Source organism: Neophocaena asiaeorientalis, unplaced genomic scaffold (assembly GCF_003031525.2).
Source record: "Neophocaena asiaeorientalis asiaeorientalis breed wild unplaced genomic scaffold, Neophocaena_asiaeorientalis_V1.1 scaffold72, whole genome shotgun sequence".
NCBI lineage: Eukaryota > Metazoa > Chordata > Mammalia > Artiodactyla > Phocoenidae > Neophocaena > Neophocaena asiaeorientalis.
Window position 1 is genome coordinate 2,152,655 of NW_020185336.1, and position 16,314 is coordinate 2,168,968.

Genomic DNA, 16,314 nt, shown 5'->3' on the forward strand with positions numbered 1-16,314 from the left:
CTTCTTTATCCGTTCATCTGTTGATGGACATTTAAGATGTTTGCATCTTTTGGCTATTGTGAATAGTGCTGCTGAGAACATCGGTGCCAATGTCTTGGTTAATTAGGAGTTAGAAAATAAATATAATCTGTTACAAATATTCCTTTAATTATCAGTTGAGATATTTCTAAAAAAGAAGATTTCCCTATGTCAGCTATTTGTCTACCTAGATAGAGTTCATTCAGAAAAGACAGGATAAAAGTGTGATTCTTTCCCTTAATCAATTTTTAAAACAATGGACAGTGAGAATCAGGGTTTTTTTTAGTATCATTATGAATTCATGAAATTAAACGTATGTGCTATGTTTTAATTTATTGAGATAGTCTTATGATGCCCAAATTGTCCTGACTTTGGCCAGGAGAAACCATATCACGTTGGCTCCTGAGATGGTCCCTTTTAGTGGGAAATGGTATTTAGAGACAGTCTGGGCAAGGGTGACTCAGCACTACTGAGTTTGTCATTGTTTTTGGCCCTTTCAGTTGACATTAGGAAACACTTTTTAGAAAATGAAATGTTACCTATACAACTTTGAGGTTTGCCGTTTGCCATTCTGCTTAAATTGTGGTTTAATTTCGGCACTATTGACATTTTGGGCCAGATAATTCTTTGTTCCGGGGGGCTGTCTTGTGCATTGTAGTTTGTTTAGCAGCATCACTAGCCTGTACCCAGTATATGCCAGTAGCACGTTCTCTTCACCCTTCCCCCAGTTGTGACAACCAAAATTGTCCCTAGGTTTTGTTAAACGTCTTTGGCGGGATGTGCGTGTGTGTGCGCGCAAAATCACCACCAGTTCAGGACCACTGTGTTAAAGAAATAAAGTTTTTAAAACATTTAACAGAGTGCTGAGTAATTATAATGAATCATGTTTTGGAGAATTAAATATTTCAGAATAGTTTAGCTCTGAGACAAAATATATAATTCAAAATCAACAAAGGGACAAACTGTATGATAGCAACTTCATATCTCATTTAATTCGAAGTGTCCTTTTTACTTCTGAAATGTTGGTAGTTATGGATAAAACACAGACTCTTGAGTCGCTTCAGTTTCCTCTGCTGTGGAACAGGAACAATAATACTAAATTTGCTTGTTGCTTTGAGAATTAATTAAAATATGAGGTGCTGAGCAGAGTGCGTGGTTCATAGTAGAGCATAATTAGTAGCTTTTATCATTAGATAAAGTTATCAAGGGAAAGTAATTGAGGGATAGTTCACCTCGGAGGTGAACATATAACCCCTCAAGCAAAAGTAAGGTGCTTTTCTTCTATTTTAGAGACCTGCCAAATATCACAAAACCTAGACCTTATGAAGGATAAAGAAAATAAAGGGTTTTTCAGCCTTTTTCAACGCAGTAAGAAAAAGCGGGAGCAAGTACGTATTTTCTTATGTAGCATTTTATAAGATTCTTCTACTCTGTTTTTAAGTGCACGTGCTTTTCATCTTGGAATTACCTGTAGATTTTGCTTTTTCATTCTTTATTAGACCGCCAGTGCCCCTGCAACTCCTCTAGTAAGTAAGCATCGTTCAGCTTTTACGAGGAGCAATACCATGACCAAACAGTATATTTCAAACACCCTGCCATCGGATGCACCCAAGAAGAGGCGTGCTCCACTGCCTCCAATGCCAGGGTCTCAGAGAGCCCCCCAGGACCTTGCTCACATCCAGGAGAGGCCAGCTTCTTGTGTGGTGAAATCCACAAGTCTGGATGAAACAGAGGAGGTACGTAAATTTGTTTTGTTTTTTATTTTTAGGACGGGGCAGGGGACCATCCGTTTTTCCTCTTAACTAACTTGTCCATTCCCACATAGACTGCTAACAGGAACAGTTACTAATCTGTAATAAGATGAATAACTAGTTACTAATAACATTGGTACTGTGAAGAGATTCTATATGTAGAGTTCTGCAATACAGTAAAGAATAAATATGTCAGTTTTAAGTAGCTTTTATATACAAGCAAATAAATCATCCATAAACCTTAAAGCCGTGGTTTATTAAGGCCCAACTGGAGGTTCTTGCATGATGCATGTATTAGGAATGGAAATACTTTTTTTTTTCTCCTGTACGCGTGCCTCTCACTGTTGTGGCCTCTCCCGCTGCGGAGACAGGCTCCGGACACGCAGGCTCAGCGGCCATGGCTCACGGGCCCAGCCGCTCCGCGGAATGTGGGATCTTCCCGGACCGGGGCACGAACCCGTGTCCCCTGCATCGGCAGGCGGACTCTCAACCACTGCGCCACCAGGGAAGCCCGAAATACATATTTTTGAACACTTTTTTTTTAAACAGCAACAAATTTTTATGTTGCATTCGTGGGTTTCTAACTAGATATAGTCAGGTCTTGACCAGACTCTGAGATTCTTAGGGGAGAAATCCTTGTGTCTGCCTGATACATAAATACTCTATAATAAAAAAGAGTCTTTATATAGCATATATTGTAGTTACTATCATATACTTTTATGTTCAAGGCACTGTTCTAGGTGTACCTTTTTCTTAAACATTCTCACTATTGTTCTCTTTAATCCCAAATTTTCCTGGAGCATGCTGTTTTGTAGAAATCCATTTGCAAACAAGTTTTCATGCCTATGAAGTCTGTACATTCCTTGCTTTATTCAGGTGAATTACAAGCGAAGTTTTAAGTAAATGTGATTGAACATGAGACCATATATTTTGTTGCTTGTAATCAAATGATTTAAGTATCTGTGAAAGCAAATTTTATTTTGAGGTATTTGAGAAACCGAGAAGTTTTCTTGTATCTAGTTGAAGAGTTTTATTTCCCCCTTGGAAGCTTAGTAAATTCAATGCTCAAGTAAATGAACACTTCTCAACCAACTAATAAACATTTCTGTACTTCCTTAACCTTAGAAAAATTTTAACTATAGTTTTTAATTGTAATTGATAAGCTCTCATATGTGTCTTTAGAAAGTAGCAACTGGATTAGATAGAAATGAGCATAAAAAATGTTGGAACTCGGTAGTTATTTGGAAAATCATCTATTAAACTGTCTTCTTATTTCTATAAGGGTCTCTTGTCTAATGGTTGTGGTATAAAATCTCACCTTGCCCATCAGGAGGATAGTTATTTTTTCAAATGATAGAATCATTTACTACAGAATTTTCCAGGGTAACTGCTTGGTAGTTGGATTCAGCCTTAAAAAGCATGTGGGAGTGCTGTAGTCAGGCAAGAGGAATCCCGTTGAAAGATGCGGTGAATGTCAGGGCTGTGGCAAGTCTGGGCATGCGCAAGAAACAGAGCTTGAGCGAGGAGAGAGGCAGGGACCAAATCAGGGTCCCAGAGACCTCATTTTGTGGCCATAACTAGTTTGCATTTCTTCATAGTGAATCATTTAAAAGGTAGCACTTTCAGGATTGTTTTATATTTTTAATTACCATAAAACTGTACTGTAAGAGTATAACTTATCATACTCATGAGTGGTTACCAAAGTCTGTCTTCTTCTTTATATAGAAATACATCTTAGCCCCTGCTCACAAACCTTTATTCCAGATGACTTCATCCAATCTATTCCAGTAAATGTCCTTTGTGTTGGGAGGCTGAAGAGGTCTACATTGTCTTTCTAACAGTCAGCTTCTTAAAATTTTAGGCCATGCTACCGGTGACCTCGACAAAAGCCATTTCTTTTGATTCCCACTCTCTGCTCTATGACCAGTTGATGCCCCCGTGTTAAGGACTAATTTTTTTTTTTAGTATGTTGCCTTTGGCAAACTAGACATCTTTATATAATTTTCTAGTTATTTTTTCCTTTGATCTGGACATGTGGATAGTTCTTTGATGTATTATTTAGTAGGACCCTGGAATTATTTGTTTTTCCCTAGTGAAGCTGAAGAACCACTTTTTAAAATTTATTCATTACAAAAATTCTTAACAAGCTGTGGTTCTGTTTGTGATTGTGTGTTTGTGGGTATGTGTACATGTACATGTGTATGCTCATATGAATTCTTCCCTTCCTGGGCATCCCAGCACTTATTTTCTTAAGTTCTTTGCCATATTTGATGGAATAGATCACCCTTCGGTCTTGATTTTTCTTTCTTCCTTTTTTTTTTGGGGGGGGTGGGGGCTGTGCCATGTGGCATATGGGATCTTAGTTCCCTGACCAGGGATCGAACCTGTGCCCCCTACAGTAGAAGCATGGAGTCTTAACCAATGGACCACCGGGGAAGTCCTTTCTCTCTTCCTTGGTCCTAATTCTCTTCTTATATCTCAGCTCTCTTCTATTTTTTTTTGCCACCACTTCCTTTACCCATTTTCTAAATTTGGAGGTACCTGAATCCACGGTATTAGCCTCTATTTACTCTTTCAGAGAAAACATCTATTCTTTGTTGAGTTTTTTGTTGTAGTGTTTTGAATAGTGTCCCCCCAAAAGATACATCCAAGTCAAGGATCTAGAGATGAGATAATCCTGGACTTAAGTTGGGCTCAAATCCAATGACTGGTGTTGGTATAAGAGGGGAGACATGGGCACAAAGACACAAAGGAGTAGGCCATGTGATGACAGAGACAGAGACTGCAGTAGTGCTGCCACAAGCCAAAGAATGCCAGGAGCCACCAGAAGCTGGAGGAGGCAAGGAAGGATTCTCCTCCAGTGCCTTCTGAGGGATATGGCCCTGCTGACACCTTGATTTCAGGCTACTAGCTTCCATAACTATGGTAGAATAAACTTCTGTTGTTTGAAGTTGCCCAGTCATGGCGATTTGTTACAGCAGCCCTATGAAATGAATACGTCAGCTTTGTATTCCAACCCCAATATTGTTCCACTTGCAGTTTGAACTCACGGTTGCTTATTGACTCATCACTACCTGGAAATCAACGTATTTAAAATCAACCTCTCAGATTGAAAAGCTCAAGATCATCTTTGATGTTCTTTATTTTTCTTTTCACATCCAATTAGTGACCAACCCTTCATTCAGTCTCCCTTCACAATATATCCTTGTCCCTTTCTTCCATTCCCTCTGCTAAAAACATGCCTCAGGGAAATCCAGGGCCAGGAGGGTAAGGAGAAGGTCAGGACTTAACTTGTCTTGCCCCTTCTTGTCTTCAGAAGACAAAGAATGTGGCAAGCTGCCACATTTATATTTTATAATTGTCACTTCCCAGTTCAGAAACTTTGGATAGCTAGCTGTTATTTTCTAGGCATTCAAGGTCCTCTACCAGCATAACAATTTGGTGGGTATGGAGGGCTGTGCTTTCCTCACTCCCTCCCTCCCTCCCTCCCTCCCTTCCTTCCTTTCTTCCTTCTTTCCTTCCTTTCTTTCTTCCTTCCTTCCTTCCTTCCTTCCCCCCTCCCTCCCTCTCTCCCTCCCTCTTCCCCTCGCTCTCTCCCTCACTCCTCCCCTCCCTTTCTCTCTTTCTTTCTAGCTGTATTGACATATAATTGACAAATAAAATTGTAAGCTATTTAAAGTACACATTGTGGTAATTTGAAATACATTGTGAAAAAATTCCCACTATCTATTTAATTAACATATCCATCACTTCACATATTATCTTTTTTTTTTTGGTAAGAATATTAAAGTTCTACTCTCTTAGCGAATTTCAATTATATAATACAATGTTGTCAGCTATAGTCACTATGTTTTACATTAGATCCTCAGACCTTATTCATCTTATAGCTGAAAGTTTGTCCTCTTTTACCAATTGCTATTTCCCCTACCGCCTAGCCCCAGGCCACCTTTTCTACTCTCTGTTTCTATGAGTTTGATTTTTTTAGATTCCACATATAAGTGATACCATGCAGTATTTGCCATTCTTTGTCTGGCTTATTTCATTTAGTGTAATGCCTTCAAGGTCCATCCATGTTGTCACAAAGGGCAGGATTTCCTTCTTTCTCATGGATGAATAATATTCCTCTGTGTGTGAGTGTGTACACACGTGTGTATCACATATATTTATTTTTTAACATATCACATCTTTGTCCATTCATCCATACATGGACACTTTGGTTGTTTCCATATCTTGGCTATTGTGAATAATGGTTCAGTAAACATGGGAGTGCAGGTATCTTTTCAGTATCCTATTTTTATTTCCTTTGGATACATACCCAGAAGTGCAATTCCTGGATCATGTGGTAGCTCTATTTTTAATTATTTGATGGACCTCCATACTGTTTTCCATAGTGGCTGCACCAATTTACATCCGCACCAAGAGTGCACCGGGATCCCCTTTCCTCCACATTCTGCCAGCATGTAGCTCTTATATTCTTGATGACAGCCATTCTAACAGGTATGAGGTGGTATCTTAATGTAATTTTGATTTGTACTTCCCTGATGATTAATGATGTTAAACATCATTTCATGTACCTATTGACCATTTTTAAATCTTTGGAAAAATATTTATTTAGCTCCTCTGCCCATTTTTTAATTGCTTTTTTTTTTTTTGGTTATTGAGTTGTGTGAGTTCTTTATATATTTTGGATATTAGCCCCTTATCAGATGGAGTGATCTTACTTTCTCTGAATTTGTCTCTCTTGTGCCTTTTTATTTTGTTTTAATGTATGTATATGTGCAGGTAGTATATTCATATGATATATATTTCTAAAGATAAAAAGGAAAATACAGTGAAAATTCTCCTTTCCTACCCTGCCGCTAGCCAAATTCTTATGCCCAGAGGCAACCACTAACAGTTTCTTGTATTCTTCCAGACATAATCTATATATACTCAAGCCAGTATTCAGCCTACATATGATTTTTTTCTCAGATGGTCACATGTTACATGCATTATGTTATACCTCACTTTTTGATACTGAATGATATATTTTTGATATCCTTATCAGTACATAAAGGGCTTCCCTTTTTAAAAGCTGCATAATAAATATTCCATTGATGGATATAACATGTTATGGGGTGGGTACCCCATCCTCTAAACATAAAGGTTATTTTATTGTTTAAAGCTTATAGCATGGTTAAATTTCCGCCCTTTTTTTTCTTCCAAACCAGAGGGTGGGAATTGTGTTTCACAGAGAAATTCTGTAACATAGTAGGTGTTCAAGAGAATTGATAAGTAACCACAGCTTCCAATAAAATTTTAGTATTTCATGTGTAGATCTGGTAAATTTTCAGAAGTACTTGGATAACTTAAAAATTGCTTACATTTACTTTTATAGTAATTGGCCCAAGTTATTCTTGGCAATATTCTTCTTAAGCTTTTACAAAAAAGCCAGAATTTTGGCAAGGTTGTATTGAAAGCTTAAGGACTAATAACTAAAAGGTAGTGTGCATTACATAAGGCATATAAATAAAATTGAGCCCCAAATTGAAATTTTTTATAGTGTTAGATGAAAATATTCAGGAAACTCAGCAAAACATAAGTTTATAGATGAATTTTACTTATTTTACTGTTTGCTTCTTTTAAATTTAAAATCAAAGGGTCATTATCACTATAGACATTTTATATCTGTTTTAACAATTTCATTTTGAATTTGAAATTTTAAAAAGGCACTATTTTTACTGATTAAAAGTAATGCCAAGCTGGGAAAAAAATTACTGGAAAAAACCACGGCAAAATCATTTCCAAGTCCATGAAGAATTTTGGATATATCTTTATCCTGTAATTTTTATTGTTTAGGTGGTAAGATAAACCACAAGGGTGCGCTGTTTAACAGAACTACCGCATTTTGATTTTTCCAATTTTTTTTTTTCTCCAAAGAGTCCTTTGAATAAAGCAGAAAGAAAATATTGGAAATAGTTACATTATATTAGAAATAGCAAATGCTTATCTCTTGTGGGTGAAGTGCCTGAAAACAGAGCTAGAGAGATAAATAACAGTAATGCATAACAAAGTGATTTATAATTAGCACAGTTTTATTCATTTTGAGCTTTTATCTTAATGTTCTTTTAAGTAATCATTGATATTATATTTGCCTTAGGCTTACAGATAAGTCAGTCTATCTGTAGCTTGGAAAAAATATTGTCAACCACATCTATTTTATGCTTTTTGGCTGTCTATATTTAATAATTTGCCTCTTTCCTCTAAGGCATTTCTCAATACTGGCAAATTAAGGTATTCGGATAGTGATTTTGGAGCATCAACTGAAAATATTCACATAAAAGGCTGTTGATTTTCTGAGCTAATTTTGGCAACCGATTGTGCAGTTTCCAAAGAGGATTCAATGATGATCCCAGTTAGTAAGATAATTTATCTTAACCTTTTTGGGGAACATTTCTGCATCTAAACTTCTGTCCACCTAAAGAATATATTTTAAAGACTACATAGTTTACTGTCATTGCTACAGTGTCCTTTGCATGTCCCTGAATCTCCCTGTACTCTTTTCACATGGTTTCAGGTCTCGTGTCATTTTCTTTGTCAAGGTGAAATACATTGTCTTCTATGGAAATGTTCATTTGGAAGAGAAAACTCTCCAACTAGAAAATTTCTGGCAGTTTTTCCTGGTACTCTTTAAGCACTTTGTGAACACGATTCTGCCTGAAGATGTGAAATGCCATTTGCACAACAACATATGTAAGAGCTGGCTCATGCTGTCATTTACATGGACTAGATCACATGTATTACTGCATAAAATACATATAGTTATTAACATAAGATTGTCATTTACTTCATACATGGCAGAAGTCAGAAATGCAGTGGCATTGACTTAAATTAAAAGTGACTTAGAATTCTGGGATTGAAATTAAGTTAAGAAATGCAGTTTCCGTCCCGTGTCTGCTGACCAAGTATCTGTGAAGAGCACATTAAATGAAATCAGTGGCCAAAGGATGTCCTAGTATTATTGACAAATTAACCTTTTATGCCTATTTTACATCTGAAGAAGAGGAAGAAGAGTTGGACAGAAGCTGTAGGTAATCTTGACCCATTGAATTCACAGAACCTTTTGGAGAATTCTTCATTTTTTCATATTTGGTATGGCTTTGCTGCTTGGTTATGTGAGTACACAACAGTGAATTGTTTTTCCTGGGCTACTAGCATGGCACCTCGTTTTCTTTAGGATATTGGCTTTTGGCTGGGAACACAATAAGGAATGCTCTTGATTGGGCATTTCACTTGGTCTCATTTTGTATTCTGCAAACACTCAGATGTTGAGAAATTGAAATTCTTTGCCATATACTCTTATGCAAGTGAAATTTAATACTTAGAGTGTTAGTTTTTTAACAGCTGATTTGTTTCTTTAAAAATATTTGACATTTTTCATCTTTTACCCAATTTCATCTTTTAATATTTATCATGCTTTACAAGCAGATAAAATGATAGATTGCTATATGATTTTGAAATGTGCAAGTATATTTGGTCTTAGCTTCACTTCATGAGTTTAATCTCGTCATTTTATGCAGTCATTAAGGTTGTTGTAATAGAGCATTTATAATTTTTAAGAAATATACCCCTTTTTAGTTTTTTTCTCCAGGTTATCTAATAACATTTGATTTTTTTTTTTAACCTCCACTCTCCACTTATATAGAAAGTGGACCACACACATAATTCTCCAATTGCCTAGGAACAGTGGTTGTCATGGCATTTTCAGCTTGATATACGGGATACAGCTGTCTGTACTTCCAAAAATATGACTTGTTTCATTCAGTAGAGAAATGCACCAGCGCAGTATAATATTTAATATTCTTCCTCTTTTAAGGCTTCCCCAGATATAAGACATACTTTGTATTGTAGTTTTCATCAGATTTTCAAAGGGTCATAATCACCCAAGAGCAGAAGTAATGACTAATGCTTATATATCACTTACTAATATTTCAGACAAGGCTCAACCACGTTGCTCATTTAATGCTCACAAAAATCCTCTGAACAGTTACTTTTTAGGTTTCTGCCAGCTTTACCTCTGACCTAAATGTAAAGAGCTATGCTCATTATGAAGTTGCTAAATTTTAAAGAACAGTACTATTCAAAGAACAATAGGTCATTTGTGTGGATTTATCTTCCTTATCTAGCTTTCCTCTCCGAAATACGTATACTGAGTTAATAAAATATCATTGAAAATAATCAGTGTTAGGGTTTTCCTTTACAAGTTCTCATAGTATGAATTTTACTTAGCCTTTCTACCACTGTGACATTTGGGACCTCATGGTTTCAAAGACATGCCTTTCTCTGGTAACCAGCATGTTAACAGAGGTCAGGGTGGAGAGAAGCTGGCCCCTTTCCTGGAGCCACAGTGATAAAATGGTGAGCTCACTTGGATAATGCCTGCCATACAGCCTTAACTCTCTTTCTGGGATGAACTGAGTTGGCCCCAGCTTGTTCCCTTGATTTCTCCCTTACTCTCATTGAGGCCCTAAATTAGTTACCTATAGATGTTGAGTATTCTCCTGACCTGCTCCTAGACACCTCTCTGTTTGATCACTATGACCGCAGAGAACCATGGTTATGCGGGCTTCTCATCGCAGTGCCTTGTCTTTGTTGTGGAGCACGGGCTCTAGGCACGCAGGCTTCAGTAGTTGTGGTGCACGGGCTCTAGAGCGCAGGCTCAGTAGTTGTGGTGCACAGGTCTAGTTGCTCTGCGGCATGTGGGATCTTCCCAGACCAGGGCTTGAACCCATGTCCCCTGCATTGGCAGGCAGATTCTTAACCACTGCGCCACCAGGGAAACTCACCACCATCCTTTGTTTTAAAGAAGATGTTGAGGGTAGGAGTTTATTAATTATTTATTATTGCTGTGTTGGGTCTTCGTTTCTGTGCGAGGGCTTTCTCTAGTTGCGGCAAGCGGGGACCATCGCGGTGCGTGGGCCTCTCACTATCGCAGCCTCTCTTGTTGCGGAGCACAGGCTCCAGATGCGCAGGCTCAGTAGTTGTGGCTCACAGGCCTAGTTGCTCCACGGCATGTGGGATCCTCCCAGACCAGGGCTCGAACCCGTGTCCCCTGCATTAGCAGGCAGATTCTCAACCACTGCACCACCAGGGAAGCCCCACCCTCCTCTTTTTAACTTGATCCTGATCTCTGCTTATTCCTGGTTCATTTTGTCTTTTTTCATTCAAGATATACTACTCAGGCCCTCATCTTTGGGCATTTAAAAAATGTTATAAGGGATTACCACTAATAAGACTTGGTTACACGCTTTCTCAAAGTATTGGAGAAGTGAAAGAAATGAAAGCAGATTGCCTCAGGGAGAGAATGTAAAACCCTTGCAAAGATAGGTGTAACACAGGTTGTAAAATTCGTGTTTTGGTTTTATTCTGATATGCGTGGAGAAGGGCTGGAAAGAATTATATTGTGGCAGAAGAAACCCTAGTCTGGTTTGAGAGAGAGTCTTGGATCTGTAATATGCCTATTCTTTGCTTTTGGTCATCTTTTGTCTTCTTCATCTTCTACCTTGAAGAACAAGCCATTGAACTTCTTTACGGTTTGGGTTTCTTCTCTGTAGAATAACGTTCTGTAATTAAATTTCCAGAACTCTTTTCAACTCTGGTATTATAAAATCTTTTTTTCTTTTTTTATAAAAGTTGTTGTTGTCATTTAAAATTGGCCTTTAACAGGTGAAAGTACTCTGCTGCAGGGACCTTTGGTTTGATCAGTGTTACCAGACAGTGGTATCTAGTCTTGGTATTACTCCTTTAAAGATTTTTGAACCCTAAAGAACAATAGCAAAATGAAACATTGACTAACTGAGATCTTTCTCCCTGAACTCCAAACTGTAACACCAAAGTCAGCACAAGTGTTTTGGGCATCACTTAGAAGATGTTGAAGACAGAAAATTTGAGGATGATACGCTCAGGTTAATGAGTTTGTTAACCAGAGAACACAGATGTTATCATTGGCTAATCGTGAGTTTAAAACTAGATGATTTAGAGAGAAACCTAGTGGCAAGCGCAGCCACTCAGAATCCTCTGAAGAGATTTAATTTTTTGTTAGTAACTCAAAAAGTCACAAGTGAAGAGTCGTGGTGGTTATTTAGATACCTGTAAGTGAATCCAGCTCTAATCTCATTGCTTCCTCTCGTAGAATTTATTTCAGCAGGTTGATAACACCCTGAAAATTGGCAGAACAGTTGCCTGCTTACATAGTGTGGATTTAAGAGCTCCAGGCTCTGATACTGCTGCCCTATTTCTCCTTTCTCTAATTACAATCATCTGGTACCTGGAATGTCACCCCTACTTCTTATACCCCTTCACTGATGACTTTTTAAAATCTAATTTGACCTAAGCAAGACTTTCAGTGCTATAAATGAAGGATGTTAAAACAGGTTTATAGACAGAATAAGAAAATAGAATATATAAGTCCTAGATCTTTAGGAGTCTGGAGGAAGTGCTGTCCAAGGGGCAAAATGGTGTAGAACAAGGAGATTCAAGGCAGCAAAATAAACTTGCTCTGGACCCACCAAAAGATAACATGTTGCGTGAAAAAACCATTAAAAAGAAAGAAAGAAACTGGCATGTATGCTTTCATCCAATACAAGGCACAACACGTGCATGTGTATGTGTGTGTGTGTGTGTGTGTGTGTGTATACAGGTATAAGGTAAAAGGCTGGACACCAAAACTTCTATGAGGTGACCTGTATTAGCTGAGATTTACAGTAATTTTTCTTTTCTTTTTTTCCTCATCATTGTATGCACTGTTTGCATCTCATAGGAGATTGTGCTAATTTTGTGATCAAATTAATAATAAAACTGATTTCACTGTAGTAAGAAAAACTTACCTTCAGAGCTTTGCCTATTTTGAAATTCAGTAGAATATCTTATACTTCTATATTACATTCACTATGGTATAATAATTATATGTTTTGACGTTTAAGAAAATTGATTTGTTGTTAAGTTATAAAATTATTTTAGAATTCTTCTATCAAGAGTTAAGAGTTAAAGCTTGACCTTCAGTTATGTGAAAAAGTTCAGTCATTAGGATACTAATGACTAATTCATAGTAAATTAGGAAACCCTAATGTCAATTATAAGGTATTTTATAATATTTTATAGCATTTATTGAGAATGTCTGCATTGGAGAAAAATAATGGGAGTCTGTCCCTTAAAAAGAAAGAATATTATATGAGTTTTAAGACAATTTTATGAAATTGCTTAGGCTCTCTTTAACCCAACTCCTCCTCACATGGGAAATCGTATTATAAACAAACTAGAATCCAAAAGCTTCTAATAGAAACATTTAACAGGACTTCCCTGGTGGTGCAGTGGTTAAGAATCCGCCGGCCAATGCAGGGGACGTGGGTTTGATCCCTAGTCCGGGAAGATCCCACATGCCGCAGAGCAGCTAAGCCTGTGGGCCAAACCTACTGAGTCTGTGCTCTAGAGCCTGGGAGCCACAACTACTGAGCCCGAGTGCCACAACTACTGAAGCCTGCGCTCCTAGAGCCCACGCTCCACAACAAGAGAAGCCACCGCAATAAGCCCACGCACCGCAACAAATAGCCCCTGCTCACCACTAGAGAAAGCCTGCCCACAGCAACAAAGACCTAACGCAGCCAAAACAAAAAAAGAAACATTTAACGATGTCATTGATTGAAGTTGGGCCACTGTATTTCCATCCTTTGATTGAATCTTCTTTTTATTATTTTCCTATTTGTATTCTTCACTCTTAATCAGAATATATTGATTTCAGTGACCCACATCTTATAATTCAACTGTGATTAATAAGTGATCTAATGACAAGTACAGAGCTAGTACTAAGTAAATCTATTGAATACCATTCAATTCTATGTTCTTCAGCTAAATTTAGTTCCATTTTGAACCAGTGAATTCTGATCTGGATGTGAATTATGAAGGATTAACTATCTGGCATGGCTTTCAACTTGACCTTGCCATTTTCATTAGTGAATTCTGTTTCTCTGTGCAGTATTTTTCTTTTCACAGACTGTAAAATTCAGTGAGGTACATTCCTGTTAGAGGTGCAGTTTTTGCTGAAGGTAGGCAGACTTAGTGACTCTAACTAAAGTAAATAATTGAATATCTCTAATTATTAACCAAAGTGCTTTTCCCATAGTAAGAAGAAACCTGTCTGTTTTCTTGTGTTGTAAATCCTTTGGACTTAAATATAATTTGATATCAACTCCTTTTAAAATTTTTCAGTCATAATTTGACCAAAGGAAATGTACCTTGGCTAGGTGGTAAAAGCTAAAGACAGTTCTAAGCATTTCTTTCGTTTTAATTGTTCACATTAAATGTATGAAATATTTCAGATTTATATACTATAATTCACTTCCCTGTACCCCTCACTAAGAATTAACAAACTGGTGTTAAATATTTAGCTTTTATTAAACTCCTTTAAGGTATGATGAAGCTGCCTGAGGTGACTTAAAGGTGGAGTTTTACACACAGTGGATTTAGCTTGTGCAGTAGACTGAGCACAAGTTCCTAAGTTGTTTAAGGTTGATTATAACTGAGACTCACCCTAATAGGACTCCCACCACCGCCATCACTAATTAAAGTACAGTCTTAGAATAAGTAGCACAGCCTCCGGACACGCAGGCTCAGCGGCCATGGCTCACGGGCCCAGCCGCTCCGCGGCATGTGGGATCTTCCCGGACCAGGTCACGAACTCATGTCCCCTGCATCGGCAGGCGGACTCTCAACCACTGCGCCACCAGGGAAGCCCTAAGTACCTCCTTTTATCCACACTTTTTACTCTAATCTCTACACTACAACTGTCATTTGCTTATTTTTTTACACTTTCACATACTTGAAAATAGACAAATTACATGTAATAACATTAGTTCCTACTTATGGAGCATGTACTGGATACTAGGTGCAGCACTGAGTGCCTTACACAGGTCATTTCACGTGAGCACCCAGCCCCTAGGAAGCAGGTACTGTTTTCCCAGTTTGTGGAGAAGGAGGCAGAAGGTTGCAGGGACAGTAAATGCCACGTTCCCCGTTCAGGCCCTGGCATCGACTCCAAAGCTCATGTGTTTGGTAACCATTACCCTGGCTGCCTTCCAACTTGCAAACCCTCTGTAATCTTCTCGCCAATTAGACAAAGTCACACTCAAAATCCTGGGTAGCTCAATCCTGAGAAATGCAAGAGTAGAGCTATTGGGAGCCTATTAAGGAGCATATTCCTGAAGTGCACAGAACAAAACGGGGCTTCAGAATGCGTGGGGGCCTTCCTCGCCCTTCTTTCTTTCAGCATTTTATATGGGAGCTCATGCCGTGTTTACTTAAATAACTGCAGTAGTTTAGTATGTCTACTTCTTAGCAAGCTTGTGTGCTGGATCCGTATATTCTACACGTATCCCACGGTACACGCCAGTTTTCTTGGCTACAATCTATTTAGGAACACCTAGGTCTTCTACCTCAAATGCCCCTTCTTTCTTGCAGGCTTTTACCCAAGAGAAGGATGTTTTCCGTAGACATAGGATCCTAGGGTTCTTCCATTTTCGTCTTATTAGCAATGTTTTAGTTAACACAAAATAACTCCCAAGTTTGATTTTTTTTTGGCTGCTGCTTAGCTGATTGAAATTCTTTTTTAAGTTGTTAAATTTACATTTTGGTCACCAAGTTAGTAAGCTCTTACCATTGCTTATAGCATTGAATCTAGTGATGCAGGTAACATAAGTTGACCTGGTCACATGCAGTGACAACCATGTTCTCTTCAAAGGTCTTCGTTCTCAGTCCCTATGATCCAGTTGCCGGTCTGGAAACATAAGTCCATTTGCTTTCATGACATGCCCGTACAATAGAGGAAGGGGGTAAATCTTACGGAATAAGGTTATAAAGCATGTGCTCCCCCAAGACGTTCATGGCTTTGCCCATCTAACCTGCATTCCCTCAGCTGTCTTCACAAAAGCTATTAGAACTGTTTTAGCATTTGTAACGCTGAAATATGTGTATTTGGACAAATTTTAAATTCTTTATCCATAGAAATATAAATATCCTGTACAAAAAAATGTTAGCTTATTTTAAGACCTCTGGGGTGATAAATGAAATATATGAGTTTATTTTTATTCTGTCTTTGAGTTATTAGGTCCATATAAATTTGTGAGCCTCTGTATATACATTCCTCCCCTTTTTATCTCTGTGCTATTTACTTTACTATGTTATAACCAGAATTTAAGAGCTCTAACTCCTAAACAGATACTACTGTCTGAGAAATTCATGTTGTGAATTTTTTATCTCTGTGCTATTTACTTTACTATAACCAGAATTTAAGAGCTCTAACTCCTAAACAGATACTACTGTCTGAGAAATTCATGTTGTGACTGCTTTTATCAGGTAACAGACCAATAAATGACAGTGGCTGGGAACCTGACCTAAAGGGGAACACGGGTTGTTATCAGACTACATGAAAGCAATCGGTCCAAACGTAAGGAACACGTTTTCAGCGTGGAATTAGAAGGAAAATCAAATGCTGCTATGACTTCATGCATTCACC

General features: G+C 37.9%; 1 protein-coding gene across 7 annotated transcripts in view; it reads left to right on the plus strand.

Moving 5' to 3' along the window:
- Window positions 1–16,314, plus strand: part of COBLL1 (cordon-bleu WH2 repeat protein like 1) — a 159,770-nt gene that overhangs the window by 117,554 nt on the left and 25,902 nt on the right. For all 7 annotated transcript variants that reach the window (XM_024735915.1, XM_024735913.1, XM_024735914.1 and 4 more), the window contains 2 exons: window positions 1,309–1,406; window positions 1,518–1,754. In XM_024735915.1, the coding sequence (XP_024591683.1) occupies window positions 1,309–1,406; window positions 1,518–1,754 (335 nt within the window). The remainder of the gene's footprint in view (window positions 1–1,308; window positions 1,407–1,517; window positions 1,755–16,314) is intronic.